The sequence below is a fragment of the Lithobates pipiens genome, unplaced genomic scaffold (assembly GCF_037356315.1).
Source record: "Lithobates pipiens isolate NorthernLeopardFrog02 unplaced genomic scaffold, aLitPip1_a1.2 Scaffold_3, whole genome shotgun sequence".
Taxonomy (NCBI): Eukaryota; Metazoa; Chordata; class Amphibia; order Anura; family Ranidae; genus Lithobates; species Lithobates pipiens.
Window position 1 is genome coordinate 49,928,812 of NW_027507790.1, and position 18,958 is coordinate 49,947,769.

At 45.9% G+C, this 18,958-nt stretch overlaps 1 protein-coding gene across 1 annotated transcript in view; it reads left to right on the forward strand.

Moving 5' to 3' along the window:
* CDC45 (cell division cycle 45) overlaps positions 1-18,958 on the forward strand; it is a 111,040-nt gene that overhangs the window by 6,886 nt on the left and 85,196 nt on the right. The window contains exon 2 of the mRNA XM_077461651.1: positions 13,084-13,143. Within this exon, the coding sequence (XP_077317777.1) occupies positions 13,084-13,143 (60 nt within the window). The remainder of the gene's footprint in view (positions 1-13,083; positions 13,144-18,958) is intronic.

Below are 18,958 nucleotides of genomic sequence, written 5' to 3' on the forward strand. Positions count from 1 at the left end.
CCAAAGCACCTTGTCCCCATGTTGATGAGGACAAGGGCCTCTTCCCGACAACCCTGGCCGTTGGTTGTCGGGGTCTGCGGGCGGGGGGCTTATCGGAATCCGGGAGCCCCCTTTAAGAAGGGGGCCCCCGGATACCGGCCCCCCACCCTATGTGAATGAGTATGGGGTACAATGTACCCCTACCCATTCACCTGTGAAATAAAGTACAAAAAAAAACACAACACAGGGAAAAAATATTTTATTGCACAGCTCCGGGGGTCTTCCGTCTTCGGGGGTCTTCTCGCCGGACTCCTCCGCTATCTGTGTGTAGCTCTTTTATTAGCGGAGGAGTCCGGCTTTCTTCCTCCCCGCCGCCGGCCTCTTCTCCCGACTTCGGGGGTCTTGTCCCCCTCTTCGGTTCTTCTGCCGGGCCACCGCGCCTTCTTGTAGCTCTTTTACAGGCGGTGGCCCGGTCTTCTGTCGCCGCTGTCGTCGTCGCCGCCGCCGCCGCCTTCCGTTCTTGTTCTTCTTCTTCTCCTGGAGATGTTGACTCGACGATCTCTCCGGCCGGAATGCCAGAGCCGCGCTGTGCGGTCACTTATATAGTGACAATGGGGCGGTGTCACATGGTATATGTCACATGGGTTGGTCACATGGGTTGATGTCACATGGGGACTATGACATCGTAAGGGGGCGGGGTCACCATGTGACCAACCCATGTGACATATACCATGTGACACCGCCCCATTGTCACTATATAAGTGACCGCACAGCGCGGCTCTGGCATTCCGGCCGGAGAGATCGTCGAGTCAACATCTCCAGGAGAAGAAGAAGAAGAACAAGAACGGAAGGCGGCGGCGGCGACGACGACAGCGGCGACAGAAGACCGGGCCACCGCCTGTAAAAGAGCTACAAGAAGGCGCGGTGGCCCGGCAGAAGAACCGAAGAGGGGGACAAGACCCCCGAAGTCGGGAGAAGAGGCCGGCGGCGGGGAGGAAGAAAGCCGGACTCCTCCGCTAGTAAAAGAGCTACACACAGATAGCGGAGGAGTCCGGCGAGAAGACCCCCGAAGACGGAAGACCCCCGGAGCTGTGCAATAAAATATTTTTTCCCTGTGTTGTGTTTTTTTTTTTGTACTTTATTTCACAGGTGAATGGGTAGGGGTACATTGTACCCCATACTCATTCACATAGGGTGGGGGGCCGGTATCCGGGGGCCCCCTTCTTAAAGGGGGCTCCCGGATTCCGATAAGCCCCCCGCCCGCAGACCCCGACAACCAACGGCCAGGGTTGTCGGGAAGAGGCCCTTGTCCTCATCAACATGGGGACAAGGTGCTTTGGGGTGGGGGGGCCGCGCGGCCCCCCCTTCCCCAAGGCACCCCCCCATGTTGAGGGCACGCGGCCTGGTACGGCTCAGGAGGGGGGGCGCGCTCGCTCGCCCCCCTTTCCTGGCCGGCCGGGTAGCGTGCTCGGACAAGGGTCTGGTGTGGACTTTGGGGGAACCCCCACGCCGATTTTTTTCGGCGTTGGGGTTCCCCTTTAAGCCCATTCCAGGCGGCGGAGCCCGCGACGTCTCCTTCGCGGGCCCCGCCTACCTGTACACGCGCTCGAAATGGGCGGACTTTCCGAGCGGGAACAGTCCGCTCATTTCGAAAGTACAGCGGACAAGCCCACACACGGGCGGACTGTTAGCTCAAACACAGTTTCAGCGGACAGTTTTTCGGAATTTCCGAAAGACTTTGTCCGTCCAACTGTCCGCTGAAACTGTCCGCTGAAAGCCCACACACGAGCGGACTGTCCGCCCAAACACTGTTCAGCGGACAAGGTTGGGCGAACAGTCCGCCCGTGTGTACGCGGCCTTAGACTTTATTAATTTTCAACTTAAACCAGAAGAACTAGTAGTAATTCAGTTATCTCTCCCTAAGGTGTCAGCGGCTGCATGTGCGATAAAAGTGTATGTATGTAGCTGCGAGTTACACACACAGTCAGGCCGCGTACACACGGGCGGATTGTCTGGCCAACTAAGTTCGTCAGACAATCCGACAGACAGTCCGTTCAAAATTTGCATGAACGGACTTGACCACACACGATGAGCAGACAGTCCGCTGAAAGCGTGCGCGATGACGTGTACAGCACGTACGACGGGACTAGAAAAACGACGTCCTATACACTGCAATGCAACCTTCGGCCGTGTAAATCCTTTCTGAGCATGCGCCATACTTAGTCCGTCCAACTTGCCTACACACGAGCGGACTGTCCGCTGAAACCAAGTTTGGACAGACAAAACCAAGTTTGAACGGACTGTCTTACGGAAATTCCGTAAGACTTTGTTCGTCAGATTGTCCGCTGAAAAAGTCCGCTGAAGCCCACACACGAGCGGATTGTCCGCTGAAACACGGTTCAGCGGACTAAGTTGGACAGACAATCCGCCCGTGTGTACGCGGCCTCATACAGTAGACCACACTGTTTTCCGGCCCCCGGGTATGAGCGGAGACATCCTGGAACACAGTCTACAGTCTGGTCTACAGCAGCGGTGCTCGGGCAATCACAGCAAGCAATGTAGACTAGTCTGTTTCTGGAAGTCTCTGCCCATATCTGGAACACAGTGTGGTATAGTGTATAGTACTGGAATATGTAGACAGCCACAGATACAGGACATACATTTTTGCACATGCAGCGGGCTGAAAGCTTAGGGAGAGAGAGATATAGTTTGGCCCAACAGCAACAAACTATGTATGATGTGTGTGTACAGTACTAAAACTGGAGATCTCTCAAATTGAAGAAGTGCAAAAACTGTAGAACTACTACAATGACCAAACAACTAATGGCAGTATGGCACAACTAGACAACTGGAACATACTGGTAGTCAGTCATACTATGTTGTATGTTCCAATTGTCCAATAGCACAGTCCAATGCCAATTCATTTACCATGTTCAACAACATGGTAAAGGAATTAGTCTATGCTACGGATTTATAAATCTATTTCAGTATAAGTGGCAGATTTCGCTTTAAGAACAAAAGTTGCTCCACTTTCTCACAGGAGAGACGGTTTCTCTTCTCGTCAAGAATATGAGATGCTAGACTGAATAGTCTCTCACTCTCTGTACTAGTGTTTGGGGCAGATAAATATCTGCGTGCAATCTGTGCAAGCAAAGGAAAACGTTGTTTGTTGATGCGCCAGTACACAAGGGGATTGTCACTTCTGGCGATAGGCTGTTCAGCTAAATAAATGTCCAGCTGTTGGGTAGCTGCACTTGTTGTTGCACTGCTATGGACCGGGGTGCATTCATGTAAAATTTCTTCAAACATATCAGATATGGAGGGAGCGTGTTCCTCTTCACTTGTATGCAACCGTTTCTTCTCACTTTCCTCTGTGCTACACCTCAAAACTCCTTCACCAGATGCTTCCACCACCTCCATTTGTGCCTGTATCATTTCCCGTGCACGCTGCTTTTTCTCAACATTAAAATAATGCTCTTTAAATCGAGGATCTAGAACTGTTGCAATGCAGTACAGAGGGTTGGACTCGGAGTCTTGAAACCGGTTGGTAACAGCCTCCAGTAGAGTGGTTTTAGCCGTTTTTACGCCATGGTCTGTTTCTGTCTCTTTTCCTAGCAGACGCTTCAGTGCGGCAATCAAGGGAATAACTTCAGAAATGGAAGCATTAGTTGAGCTTATTTCTTTTAACTGTTCAAATGGAGATAGAAGAGACAAACTATTTTCAACTAACATCCACTGATGTGCACTCAGTGTTGCCGGCAGCTCGTAATCTGTAATGTATGCAGCTAAAACACGCTTTTGTTCAAAAAGACTTTGCAGCATATAGTAGGTGCTGTTCCAACGAGTGGCTACATCTTGCTGCAGTCGTTTCGGTGGCATTCCAAACTGTATCTGCAAAGCTTGTAATCTGGAATAAGCAAGTGGAGAATGCTTAAAGTGACCCACAATTTTTCTTCCTTTTGATAAAATATCAGATATGGTGCGCTGACTCAGCAATCCTTCATTCACAGCCAATTGCAGCGTGTGTGCCATACACGGTATGCTTTTAAGTTCACTGTCCTCCATTGCCTTTGCCATGTTCCACGCATTATCTCGTACAATCAAATGCACTTTAGACTTCTCAATGTGCCAAGTGTCAAGCATGGATTTTAAAGTGTCAGCTATTGCTGCTGCAGTATGTGATCCAACAAACTCGCGTGCGTTAAGTAGGATGTTTTGCAATTGAAATTTGTCATCTATCCACTGCGCTGTCAGGCTAAGCATGCTCGTTGGACTGACGTCTGAACTCCAAATGTCGGTAGTAAAACTGATTGCTATGATGTTGGTAGCCATGAGCTCTTAAACGTGTTTTCTAACACTGCAAAACAATTCAGGTAGACAGGTATCTGCAAAGTAGCGTCTGCTTGGTAGTGAGTAACGCGGCTCAATATGTTGCATAAGCCTACGGAATCCAATGTCCTCCACAACAGAGAATGGCTGGTCGTCTAATGCAATAAATTCCATAATTTTATCTGTTATGGCACAAGCTTTGGGACTGTCACTTGCAAATTTTTTAACCCTTTCAAAGACCGTGGCCACAGATGGTGTTGAGCCTGAGTCACTTTTTGGAAGTGGCACCGTTTTCTTGTAATCTGAATGCTGAACTGGATGTCGTGTTTTCAGATGGTGTAACAAACCTGTTGAAAAATGCCTTGGCACTGTACCCCCTCTGGAAATTTCTGCTGAGCAAAGACTACAGATTGCAAATTTGGGGTCTTTATCAGAAACTTTAAAATATTTCCACATTGCAGACATGGTCTACCTTTTGCTGGTAGCGCAGAATAATAGCATAGAATGATCTATAGTGGGAGTGAAATCTGAGGGGGAAAAGAAAAAAAAGACGAAATTAATTTTAAAGCTAAACCCCAGGAGGCAGCTTTAAAAAATAACAAACTATCACTTTTTTTTTTTGAAACGCTGCAGCTCTTGCCATGCAAGGTAGTTAATAATATGTCTGCACTGCAGTACATCTCCTGACTTGTACCAAAAGATAATATAATTGCACTGATTAAATTTCATTGCAAATGGAATGATTTGCTTGCATGCAAATTGCAATTGCATGCTATATTTAATTTTTTGGGCGCTATTCTGCAGTATAATATAATACTATAACTTCATGTGCTTGTTGTTGTACAATAAAATATATTATATATATATATATATATATATATATATATATATATATATATATATATATATATATATATATATATATATATATATATATATAGTTGTTAAATATAATATATTGCGTACTGTCATGTTTTAAAAAAATCATGTCATGTCAGTGTGCTATACTATACCAAATGACAAATTCAATAACAAGGGCATACATTTTATAGTATACTAGTACTACAGAATAAATAGCATGCCATTCCATTTCAAATCAGTTTACATTTTTTTTGCTACATCACGATGTACTGTAAGACATTTAATTAATAGTACCATACTGCATGGCACAAAAGGCACAAAGGCGTAAGTAATACATGTTGTTTGACTGCTATGACAGTTTCAGTAGTATAGTAAAATAAATTAGTTGGCTTGTTTGGTAGTTTAAGGCAAAAAGGCAATGCATTGCTCACCGGCGAATAGTAGTAATGGTAGCCATCCAGGAGGGACAGTGCCCACTGTTGTACTTCAGTATGTGCAGCGTCTCTCGGGTCCCAGCAGCGTCTCTCGGGTCCCAGCAGCGTCTCTCGGGTCCCAGCAGCGTCTCTCGGGTCCCAGCAGCGTCTCTCGGGTCCCAGCAGCGTCTCTCGGGTCCCAGCAGCGTCTCTCGGGTCCCAGCAGCGTCTCTCGGGTCCCAGCAGCGTCTCTCGGGTCCCAGCAGCGTCTGCGGGGAAGGTGCCAGCGTCTGCGGGGAAGGTGCCAGCGTCTGCGGGGAAGGTGCCAGCGTCTGCGGGGAAGGTGCCAGCGTCTGCGGGGAAGGTGCCAGCGTCTGCGGGGAAGGTGCCAGCGTCTCAGCAGGGAACGTGCTTACGAGTGCGGCGTCTTATCCGCGAGGAACGTGCAAGCCGCCCACAGAACGAGTGATGTCATCCGAAGTTTCTCCCACCGCTACTGCGCATGCGCGATTTTCGGCCCCATTATCGGCAAGAATTCTCTTTCGGCAAAATGCCGAAAAGGCCATTTTCGGCCGAAATTTCGGTGCATCCCTAGTTAAAGGAGAGCTGGTTGGAAGATTTCATTTTTTATTTTTTTAAGTACACTGTTATTATATCTGAAAGCATTCAAGTTTTTTGCTAGGGGATGCATCTTAGGCAGGCCATAGACAGTGCAAAGTTTTTCACAGGTTGCAGGAAAGAATTCTGCACAATTCCCCCTTCAACACAGACAATGGTGACGGGAATCCTTCCTGCGGGGGAAGCCATCCCTGCTGGAAGAAGACAGTGATTATTGCTAGCAGCTATAACAGCCGCTAGCAATAATCGCAAGCAAATCCGGCAGGCTGGTTTTACCCAAGTTGATCGATCGATCAACTTCATACATTCAGCCTGCCCACACATGGATGGAATCTCGGCCGTGAGCTCAAATCTTGTGGGAACAGTCTATGGCTGGCCTTAGGGCCTAGGTTAACAAGCTTTTGTTCATTTCAAGCTGGTTTTGAAGCAGGTCAAATGCACCTGTCAGGGAGTTTTAAATGATCTCAGAAGCATCATTGGCACAAACAAAAACCCCAATGTCGCACGCCATAAGCAATATGAGAGGATTGGCTTTTTCTCCTTTCGTCTTCCAGGACAGCCTCTCAGATATAGGGTTCCTCCCTCCGGGACAGGAAACACGTCTACCCAATCAGATAAAAGGGTGGTCCTCCAGGCCCTCCTCGGTTTTTTGTGTTTCCTGCTGGACGGCAAGTAAGCATGTGAGGAACCTGGGGAGCTCCATGTTCTAGGACTGTCCTGGGGGAGAGCCTCTGAAGTACCTTCTCCTTTGCCCAAAGCGCCCCTCTATCTAGTGCAGTGAAGAGAGGGCTGCTTATACACCGCTACCTATAAGCTCAGTGAGAGTTGGACCTCTGAAGAGTGGCGGATCCCCTACCTCCCATTTTGTCGCACAGTCCGGTCATGGTTCTTCATCAGAAGAACGTACGGTGCCCAAGAATGAACGGCGTTCACGAGGCATGTGGGATGTCCGTTCCGGGTATGGTTACGAACGTAAATGAGTCTGAGGAGGGGCTTCCGCGTTCCAACGAACGGAAGCGACGCAGCTTCTGGCGGGACCGCATCATCAGAGGGCGCCAGGAGACGAAGGTTCCAGTCTCCAGGCACAGTGTGTGTGGCTTGTCGGCCATCCAGAGGCTGGGATATTAAAGAGCCAAGGAGGGCACTGCAGCAGTTTAGGCAGTCGACTCCAGTTCTTCTGGCACCTCTCAGGTAAGCGTGGTGAGGGCAGACCATGGCTTACTCTGGGAGGGGGTAAGGTCCTTGTGACCGAGGCCATTCCCTGGGTGGAGAACCACAGGGGAAGGGCTGGGCACTTCTCTCCTTCCCCCTGAGCACAGTGGTGGTGACAGTTGGGAACAGGCTTTCATGATTTGTTTTCTGTCCTTTCTTTTGCTTTCAGGGTAAAGCACGGGACAGATCTCAGATACAGCCTACAAGGAGAAAGTGTGCTGTGGGTCAAAGCTTGGGTCCTGTTGGGAGAAGCCGCTTGCCCCGAATGTGTTAATAATTTTATCTAAGGCGGACTCTGACAGAGCATTAGAAGATCCTTTCGTCAGTAAAAGATGAGATTGCATCCACCCTCAAATCATTTAGAGGAATGATGGATAGGATGCAGGGTCCCTCTGTGCCCTTATCTAGAGCGGCAAGTTTTCCCTCCCTGTCTGAGCCCAGTCAGGAGCGTAGGGAGAGGGAGCCCAGGTCGTTGGCCCCTTCACAGGTGGGCTCAGGGTCTGAGGAACATTGCTCCAGAGGGTCCAGGTACAAATTGACATTGGACGAGGTGGAGAACATGCTGGTGGACTTTCTCAGTCAGTGTGTGAAACAGGACGAATGGTCACTCAACCAGTAAGTGTTCGAACAGGTCTGGGGCAGACCAGAGTGGATGTGTTCGCTGCAGTAAGCAACAAGAAGGTTGCTCAGTTCTTCTCCCTGTACTTGCAGGATTAAGCCAGAGGGTTTAGATGCCTTCGCCAGTGCATGGCACTTCAACCTGTGCTATGCCTTTCCCCCAGTAAGGAATGCCGTAAGCCAGTGACCAGGGCCATTTACACCAAGGTGTGGAAGAAGTTCAATTCCTGGTTGGCAGAACAGGGGCTGGAAGATCCAGGTATCCCAGCAGTGTGGGGCTTCTTGCAGACAGGAGTGGAATTGAGGCTTTCTGTCAGCAACTTGAAGGTACAGGCTGCTGCTTTGGGCGTCTTTCTTCAGGTCCCCCTGCAGCAAGATCATTTTGTAAAGAATGTCTTTAAAGCCCTCTCCTGGTCTGGGCCAGTGAAGGTCAGAGCCTGCCCCTCCTGGAATTTAGCCCGGGTACTTGTACTCTTACAAGGAATCCCTTCGAACCTCTGGAGAAATCTGATGCTAAATGGGTATTTTTAAGAACCGCTTTTCTGATGGCAATTGCCTCAGCCCAAAGAGTGAGTGAGTGAGTTGCAGGCACTCTCGATTAGAGAGCCTTTTTTGTTGATTTTGGAAGGATAGGGTTGTGCCCAAAACGGATCCTAGTTTCCTCCCCAAGGTTTCTTCTACTTTTCACAGAACACAAGACTTTATCCTGCCAACATTTTACTGCTCCTCAGAAGGTGATGAGGAGGGAGGACTCAGTTGAGTTGATGATAGGCGTAGCCTTTTAGTTTATTTTAAAATTAGCAAAAACTTCAGGAAGTCGGAATCTTTTGTTTGTGAATTTTGTGGGGTCACGCAAAGGACTTAAGGCATTTAAATCCACCATAGTCAGATGGATTAGGATGACTGTTTTGGGGGCATTCAGGTTGGCAGGGAGGCAAGCGCCTCTAGTTAAGGCACATGCAACTAGGGCGGTGTCGGCTTCATGGCCAGAGAAGGCCGGTGCCACTTTCCATGCTTTTATAAGAAAGCTTCTCAAGGTAGTATTACATTGTTTCTATTCTTATGACGTCTGACTTTCTGGACATTTTGTTGCTTTGGCAGCCCATTTTCTTTTTCCTTCTCTACAGGCTGTCTTAATGCGCTGTACCACATAACGTACCACAGAAATGTCAGTGGTCCCTTTGTCTTTTTAACCACTTGCCAGGAGAGGAAGTGATGTAATCTCTCCTCCGTGTCGGTATTTTTCGTTCCGGCACCGAGGAGAGAGGATCGGTGAGTTGCACCAACACGACACTTCACAGTAGAACATGCCAGGCACACTCACGCCCCCCCCAGTCACAGTGACACCAATAGCATTTTTTTTTTTTTTTTTTGCATTGGTGTCATTTGTGACTGTAATAACTGTTAGGGCAGTTAGGGTTAGCCCCCTTTAGCTCTAGGGTACCCCCCTAACCCCCCCAATAAGGGTTTAACCCCGTGATCACCTCCCCCCGTCGCCAGTGTCACTAAGGCTGGGTTCACATTGCAGCGGTTTGAGAACGGCTGTGATTCGCACCGCACTGCAGTGCAAATCACATCCGATCTCTGTGCGATTCGAGTTCAGCCATACAGATAGTATGGCTGAATTCGCGCCGCACCCGCCGCAAATTCGCACGGGACCCTTTTTTTGGCCCGCAGCAGAATCGGATCGCATGGGTGTTCACACCATGCGATCCGAGTTTGCAGATCACACTGCGATATGCGAACTGATCTGGGGGTGTCATTAACATTTCACTGATACTCCCAGCAGTTCGCATAGGGCAGTGTGAACTGCCGCCGGGAGGCATGCGATGCGGGAACCCGCCGCGGATTCGTGGCGTTCCCGCATCGCTCCAGTGTGAACCCAGCCTAATAAGCGATCGTTTTTCTGATCACTGTATTAGTGTCACAGGTGACGCTAGTTAGGCAGGTAGGTATTTAGGTTCGCCGCAGCTTTTTATAGCGCCAGGGACCCCCATATACTACCGCATAAAGCCCCCTGATTGCCCCCTAGTTAACCCTTTCACCAGTGATCACCATATAACTGTTACAGGTGACGCTGGTTGGTTAGTTATTTTTTTTAGAGTTTCAGGGCACCCGCCATTTATTACCTAATAAAGGTTTAACCCCCTGATCACCCGGCGGGTGTCATTTGTGACTGTAATAACTGTTAGGGCAGTTAGGGTTAGCCCCCTTTAGTTCTAAGGTACCCCCCTAACCCCCCCAATAAAGGTTTAACCCCGTGATCACCCCCCGTCGCCAGTGTCACTAAGGCTGGGTTCACATTGCAGCGGTTTATGAGAACGGATGTGATTCGCACCACACTGCAGTGCAAATCACATCCGATCTCTGTGCGATTCGAGTTCAGCCATACAGATAGTATGGCTGAATTTGCGTCGCACCCGCCGCAAACTCGCACGGGACACTTTTTTTTGGTCCGCAGCAGAATCGGATCGCATGGGTGTTCACACCATGCGATCCGAGTTTGCAGATCGCACTGCGATATGCGAACTGATCTGGGGGTGTCATTAACATTTCACTGACACTCCCAGCAGTTCGCATAGGGCAGTGTGAACTGCCGCCGGGAGGCATGCGATGCGGGAACCCGCCGCGGATTCGTGGCGTTCCCGCATCGCTCCAGTGTGAACCCAGCCTAATAAGCGATCATTTTTCTGATCGCTGTATTAGTGTCACAGGTGACGCTAGTTAGGCAGGTAGGTATTTAGGTTCGCCGCAGCTTTTTATAGCGCCAGGGACCCCCATATACTACCGCATAAAGCCCCTGATTGCCCCCTAGTTAACCCTTTCACCAGTGATCACCATATAACTGTTACAGGTGACGCTGGTTGGTTAGTTATTTTTTTATAGTTTCAGGGCACCCGCCATTTATTACCTAATCTCACTAGTGTACCCCTAAATTTAGGGGTGTCTACTTTCCAAAATGGGGTCATTTGGGGGGGGTTTGTGCCATCTTGGCATTTTATGGCCTTCAAAACTGTAACGCCCTTAGAAAGCCTGAAGGCGGTGCTTGGTTTTCGGGGCCCCGTACGTGGCTAGGCTCCCAAAAAGTCCCACATATGTGGTATCCCCGTACTCAGGAGAAGCGGCAAAATTTATTTTGGGGTGTCATTTCACATATGCCCATGGCATGCGTGAGCAATATATCATTTAGTGACAACTTTGTGAAAAAAAAAAAAAAAGTTTGTAATTTTCCCGCAACTTGTGGTAAAATATAAAATATTCCATGGACTCAACATGCCTCTCAGCAAATAGCTTGGGGTGTCTACTTTCTAAAATGGGGTCATTTGTGGGGGTTTTGTGCCATCTTGGCATTTTATGGCCTTCAAAACTGTAATAGGTTTTGAGGAGTGAAGTCAAATATTTACGCCCTTAGAAAACCTGAAGGCGGTGCTTGGTTTTCGGGGCCCCGTACGCGGCTAGGCTCCCAAAAAGTCCCACATATGTGGTATCCCCGTACCCGTACGCAGAATTTATTTTGGGGTGTCATTTCACATATGCCCATAGCATGTGTGAGCAATATATCATTTAGTGACAACTTTGTGTAAAATTATTTTTTATTCAATCGCTTGAGGCAAAAAAATAAAATATTCAATGGGCTCAACATGCCTCTTATCAATTTCCTTAGGGGGTCTACTTTCCAAAATGGGGTCATTTGGGGGGGTTTTGTACTGCCCTGCCATTTTAGCACCTCAAGAAATGAGATAGGCAGTCATAAACTAAAAGCTGCGTAAATTCCAGAAAACGTACCTTAGTTTGTAGATGTGACAACTTTTGCGCAAACCAATAAATATACAGTTATTGACTTTTTTTTTTTTTTTTTACCAAAGACATGTGGCTGAATACATTTTGGCCTAAATGTATGACTAAAATTGAGTTTATTGGATTTTTCTAATAACAAAAAGTAGAAAATATCATTTTTTTTTTCAAAATTTGCGGTCTTTTTACGTTTATATCGCAAAAAATAAAAATCGCAGAGGCAATCAAATACCATCAAAAGAAAGCTCTATTTGTGGGAAGAAAAGGACGCAAATTTTGTTTGGGTACAACATTGCATGACCGCGCAATTACCAGTTAAAGCAGCGCAGTGCCAAATTGTAAAAAGACCTCTGGTCATTGACCAGCAAAATGGTCCGGTCTGAAAGTGGTTAATAGATGAACATGGCTGTAATCAAATCCTTAAAGTGATATTAAAACCAAAAATGTTTTCTATTGCAGCTTAAAAATCATTCGATGTGGTGGCTACATTTAGTTTTTTTTTTTTTTTTTAGTTTTTTTTTTCCCTCTGTTTTCACCTGCAGATCTGGCCAGTAACATACATCCTGTTTTAGTGTCCACCACTCTGGATGAAGGAGCACTGGAGCACCTTTGGACAGTAGCATTGTCAGTCTGGGGGGGAGGAAGTGTTTGATATACTAACAGATTTAAATACACTGAAACCAGACTCTAGCTAATACTTTATAAGCAGTTAAAGCAAACACTTTTTTTTTTTTTTTTTCCTTTTTTGGGAAGTTTTTACATAAAATTATCATTGTAAGCACACTGTTGGTGTTAAATGGTTTGCTCATCTCTGTAAGTGATGCATTCTACTGCAGAGCTTGTTCTTTTGAAAATCAAACTTACTTGCTTGATCACAGATCTCGATTCAGCAATGTGCACAGAAGCAGCTGCTCTCCCAGCTCTCTCCCATTGGCTGTCGCTTCTGTCAATCACACCCAGTGAGGAGGGAGCAGGGCTCGGGAGCAAGCACACGCGATTGCAGGAGCACTTGCAAGGGACCCGAGAAGAGGCAGATCGGAGCCACTATGTGCAAAACCATTGCACAGAGCAGGTAAGTATAACATGTTTGTTATAAAAAAAAAAAAATTCAATTCGTATCGCTTTTAATCATGCTGATCTCGTGAAACTGACCTTCGCATATATAAGGCACCAGTTGTTAGAAGGTTGATGTATAGTTCTAAAACACCACTGAATATGGAGGAATGCAGATTGCTAATGATATTCTATTTGATTTCAGCGTGTGCTTCTCCTTGTTGCACCTGATGTGGATGCTCTGTGTGCATGTAAAATACTTCAGGTAAGGCTGTTTTTCCTATTGCTTTTTATTTTTTATTTTTTTTATGAAAGGGACTTGAAGAACTCTCATGAAATTTTTTTATACTTTTATTTAATTCCCCAGAGAATCAAATGCATATAACATCTGATCCTGTTAAGATAGGTGGCTATAAAGCGCCTCTTTATTTATGTTAATACTGGCTGTAGGTGCACCTCAGTTTGAAGCCCAGTTTTTATGCAGTCCTGTGGGGAGAGGTACAGCCAGCACTAAGCTCCCACCCCCTCTATAGCATGACCGTTCATACATAAGAGTAGAACGATCACCACTGTCAGGCGTGTGCAATAAGCCTCGTACACACTCTTAGATTTTCGGACGACCGAATGTCTTTTTTATGTGGCATGCTAGTCTCATGTCGAAAGTTAAGAGGATACTCGCAATACGAAAACTTTCGAACGACAGACTACGCCGTCAGAAGTGACGTAATGTTTTGAGTAGTTTAGTTTGTGTGTTTTTTTTTTTTTTTTTTTTTTTTTGTTTCTGAGCATGTGTAGTTTTGCTCTTATGACTTTTTTTCATATGAAAACCCTACTAATGAAACGAAAATCGGATGTTGAGTTGATATCCAACAAAAATTTATAGTCTGCACATCCAGCTTTTGTCTGACCAAAAAAGAGAAATCTGCTGTCAAAAGCACCGTACTAACGATCTGAAAATTGGCAGACAGCTTGTTGTACAAATTTTTCCATCCAATTTTCGGATCATGTGTACGAACCTATAGAGTTGCTGGTAGCCCTAGAGGGCACAAGCAACTCTAGGGCACAGATCAGACAGCCCTGCTTGTTCATTTCTAAGATGAAACTATCTTCGTGCTGTGAAGTCTTTGGGGATTATTTACTAAAGGCAAATCCACTTTGCATTGGAAATGCAATCGCTGTAGATCCTTGTAGTGCAAAGTGGATTTGCCTTTCGTAAATAACCTCCTGTGTGTTTATCTGAGGCTATTTGTAAACCTACACAGCTCCGCAGCACTGAATGATACTGTTATAAATGAACACTTAGTGCTGTTAGGGCTGTGTGATAGTGCTGCTACTGCTCTTTATGTTGAATAGAAATTCCCTCGGGGGTTTTTAGCAGCAAGAAGGTATTAAGGCAAGCAACAATGATTTTTTTAAAAGTAGTATTTCTTTATTATGGCTGTAGTATACCTTTTTGATACTACAGCCATAATAAAGAAATACTACTTTTTAAAAAAAAATCATTGTTTCTTGCCTTAATACCTTCTTGCTGCTAAAAAAAAATAAAAATAAAAAACCCTATTTTCTTTTAAATTCAATGAATTGGGGTGCGCAGCTTCAACAACTCACATCTATGTGTTAGCTGTTCTACTGCTGTATGTTTTTATTAGCAACTGGCAGTTCTATCGCACAGCGCCAGTCATTCATAACAGTAAATCATACTCTGTGGGGCTGTGTACGTCATCTGCTGGCGCTTTTCTACATTGTTATGCAAAGGTGAGCAGATTACTACACGTAAGAATTTTTTTTTTTTTTTTTTGTGATTGTAGTTTTATAGCATGTGGAAGTTATCCATTGTTTAAAAAGGAATTTTTAGTGCCCTTTTCAAAACCAGATGTCAGCAGCTACAAGTCCCCTGCAACTACTGACTTGACCTGATACTTTTTCAGGGTTTCAATTCCTCTGGGCCAACATCTTGCATTTAAGAGCTGCTTCTCACTTTCTAGCACCCTTTATCTGCATTTGCGCAAAAATTTCAGCCTCCCAGGTTGTGTAAAATATACCCAAGAAGACTGCAGGCAGACAGTCCAAGGGCTAGGTCCTCATCACCTAGGAATAATGAAGTGGTAGAGAGCACCTGTATAAAAAGGAACTTGCTAAAAATATAGGATAACTCTTATCAGTATTGTTGCTACTAAATAGGGTTTCAATGTGGAATTGTGCATTACTCTTTTTTTTGAATGTGCTTCAACTAGAGATATTAAACTTTGAAAAAAAATTGTCTTTCATAAAAAAGAAACGGAAGGATCCCTTCTCAGTTGTTTCCTTGTTCATCTGTATTTGACCATATAGGAAAAATTTGATTTCTCACAGAGTTATGTTGTCTGCCAGAGATCCCCTTTGACCCGGCTCTTTTTATTTATTTATTTTTATCCCACAGGATTGCATTATAATGTTAGGGCTTTTTACACGGGCGTGGAAAGTTGGTGACAATTACTGTCGTGCCCTCCCAGTCCAGAATATTTGACATGCCATAAAACTTAATACATTTTTGTATGCTTTGAACCTGTTGAGTTGCCTTTAAAGCTAAAGCAGGCATTCATTTGTTTTTTAGCATATGTATGTCATTGTTGCCTGCCTTACTTATATCTTCATTTGTATAATGCAACTGTTTGCTAAATGATGGAATTACACAAAAAAACAGAAGGTATCTGCAGACAATTGACATACTGTGTTCCCCATTAGTGCTTGTTCGCTGTGTGGAAACCGGCAGTTTTCAGCACTAGAAAGGGTATTCTGCAAGGCTACACAAAAAACAATTGTTGTCTGTGCCCTGCTCCCACTTAAACAACCCTTGGGTGCGGTGTGGTGCAGAAAGTACAACATATTTCCACCACTGACAAGACTGGATGCTTCTGCAATGTAAAATGTGGCTCTTAGTAATACCGGGGTAGGTACAAAAAAGATGATGGTTATGTTAAGCAATGCATTTTTTTCCCCTAATTGTCTTTCAGGACAGCCACCTGAGAGACCTTGGCTCCTCCCCTCTGTAGGAAACACCTGCGCCATTCCATAAATTTCCTCCTCACCTGCTGCTCCTCAGTTATTTGTGTTTCCTTCAGGAGGGGAGACGCCAAGGAAACCAAGTCAGGAGGCTCAAGCAAATGTCTTGGAAAGTAGCAGAGGCTGTTTGGGCAAACGAAAGAAGACAAACTGACTTGTAATGCCACCTCCGCAACACTGAGTGCAGATGGAGGTCAGGGGGGGGGGCCCTCCTGTTCAGCTCTGAATGCGGAGCAAGGAGCTGCATGGCCGGCCGTCTCATACCCCCAGCAGCGTGTAGCACTCAACAGTGCAAACTTTGCTGGGTATTGTGATCGGCGGCGCTGGTGCTGGGTGACATCACGTCCGGCGAAGGGGGTGTGCACTTCCGGGTTCGCGGCTTTTGGTTTCTCGCTGCAAAACATGAAGAGGAGTCAGGCATGGTCTGGAGAGGAGCCACATATGCTGTAGAGACAGCGGAGGCTCCAGTGGTGACACCAGCATGTCGAATGCAGAGGGAAGGGAAGCTGCTCCAGCATAGACCAGCTCCAGCCATATCAAGGTAAGGGGAACCTAGGGTGGAACTCCCCTGGCCTAAACCACAAGGGGGAGAAAGGGGGGTGGGGGTAGAAAAGGTCCCTCCGGTGTCAGAGGGTGGTTCATGGGGCCCCTGGTGAGGTTAGCCCACATGAAAGGCGCTGTGCACCATAAAGGACCTCAGGAAACAAGGTGTAATCATCAAGGTACCAAAAGAAAGAGGACAAGGCTTCTACTCCCACATATTTGGAGTACAGAAGCCCTCAGGGAATGTCGGGCCAATCCTCCAACCTCAAACCTATCCATAACTTACAAATGATTCAGAATGGATTCCATATATTCAGTAAAGGCTCTGTTACCCCCAAACTGTTTATATGGCTTCACTAGATTTTAAAGGACGTGGACCTACACATACCGATACATCAAAGTTGTCAGAAGTTTCTAAGGTTAGCATTAGAAACGGGAAAGGAGACCACACCTTCAATTCCAGGCTTTATCCTTCGGGCCTATCATCTTCGCCCAGAATTTTTACAAAAATTCTAGCGGAAGCTCTGGCACCATTGCAACTAAAGGGCATATCCATCATTTGCCTATTTAGACGACCTTCTCTTTTTTGAAAAAGCTCCTGGGAGGTTATTATAAAACCTCAAATACAAACGGACATTCTTAGAAAGTCTAGGTTGGTTGGTAAATGTAGAAAAATCAAACCTACAACCCATGCAACAAATAAAGTATTTGGGATATATAATAGACTCGATCCAACAGTGTTTTTTTTTTTGTTTTTTTTTTTGTTTTTTACCCAAGGGAAAAAATAGGAAAAATTCAAAAAGAAATAAGAGCAATGCAGGCCAATCTACCATGTCCAATAAGAAAAATGTCAACACTGGGGTTGCTAACATCTGCAATCCCAGCGGTACAATGGGCAAGTCTAAATTTTCGGCCACTACAAATGTTCTTAGTAAAAGTATAGGATCACAGGCAGGAGTCGCTGGATACGCAGTTGTTAGTACCAGCAAAGTTAAAGACCCTATGGTGGTGAAGGACAGAAAACATAAACAAAGGACGGCTATGGATTCTACCAGTTTCCCGAATCCTAACCACAGACGCAAGTGGCACAGGGTGAGGAGCACATTTAGACTCCCAAATAACACGTCGTCCAACTGGAAGGAGTTGAGGGCAGCATGGTTTTCACTTCAGTTCTTCCAGAAAGAGTTGAGAGGACATCATGTACAGATCAGATCAGACAACTTGTCGGTAGTAGCCTATGTAAGCAAACATGAAGGAACCAGAAGCGGAGCCCTGTGGTCTTTAGCAGAAGAAATCTTGAAATGGGGAGAGAACACACTTTTTCAGTAGCCCACTTAAAAGGGGATTTAAACAAAGTGGCAGATTTCCTTAGCAGGAAAAAAGCAAGAGAAGCAGATTGGGTACTAAAGCAGGATGTATTCGACCAGATTACAAAAAAAAATGGGGAATACCTCAGGTAAACGTATTTTCTTCAAAGGAAAGCAGGAGAGTTTGAGCATTCGTCTCCGAGAGGAGGGAGCACTCGGAGTAGACACGTTAGCACAGAAGTGGGCCTTCAGCAGATGTTATGAGTTTCCCCCACCAGTGCTACTACCAGCAGTAATAAGAAAATTACGTACAGAAAACACATCATTAAAGTGGAAGTAAACCCATAGATTTAAACAGTTAAAAAAAAAAAAAAAAGGCATGCCGGGGAATGCTAACGGCACATTAGCTGTGCTCTCAGCCAAACTATCAAACCATCTAATGGCTGGTTTCATAACGAATCACATGTGCAGCACCATAGCAGTTGAAGATTAAACAGAGGCAAAGATGGCAGCTTCCTTGGCTGAAAACGATAGGGGAGTTTACTTCCACTTTAATTCTCATAGCACCTCACTGGCCCAGGAGACTGTGGTTCTCTGCTCAAAGAACTCGCCATAGAGCCGCCTTGGTTGCTACCAGTCCAGGAGGACCTACTATCCCAGGGCCCAGTGTACTGTGCCCAGGTGGAAATGAGCTGCCTAGTATCTGAGGAGCAGCTGCTAAAGGCAAAAGGGTTCTCAAGCCGTTTGATAGAAACACTGCTGAAAAGCAGGAAGGTTGAGACACGCAAAATCTACCAGAGAGTATGGAGATGTTTTAGCAGGTGGTGCACAGAGAACAACTTCAAAACACAGAGCTCAGTAGCAGTCTTAGAATTTCTACAGAGTGGTGTAGATAAAGGACTAAGCCTAAATGCGTTACAGTCAAGTGTCAGCACTGTCGGTTTACCAGGGAATAAGTTTAGCTTCAAATCCATGGGCAATCAGACTCTTTAAATCCGTGAGCAGACAGAGGCCGATACAAGGTACAGCCTTTTCAAAGTGGGACCTGTCATTAGTGTTGCAAACTATGAAAGCAGACCCCTTTGAATCACTAAAAGATTGCAGCCTGAAGATGCTGACGCTTAAAGCAATCTTCTTGGTAGCAATTACTACAGCCAAAAGGGTCTGTGAGATAGCACTATCAATCAG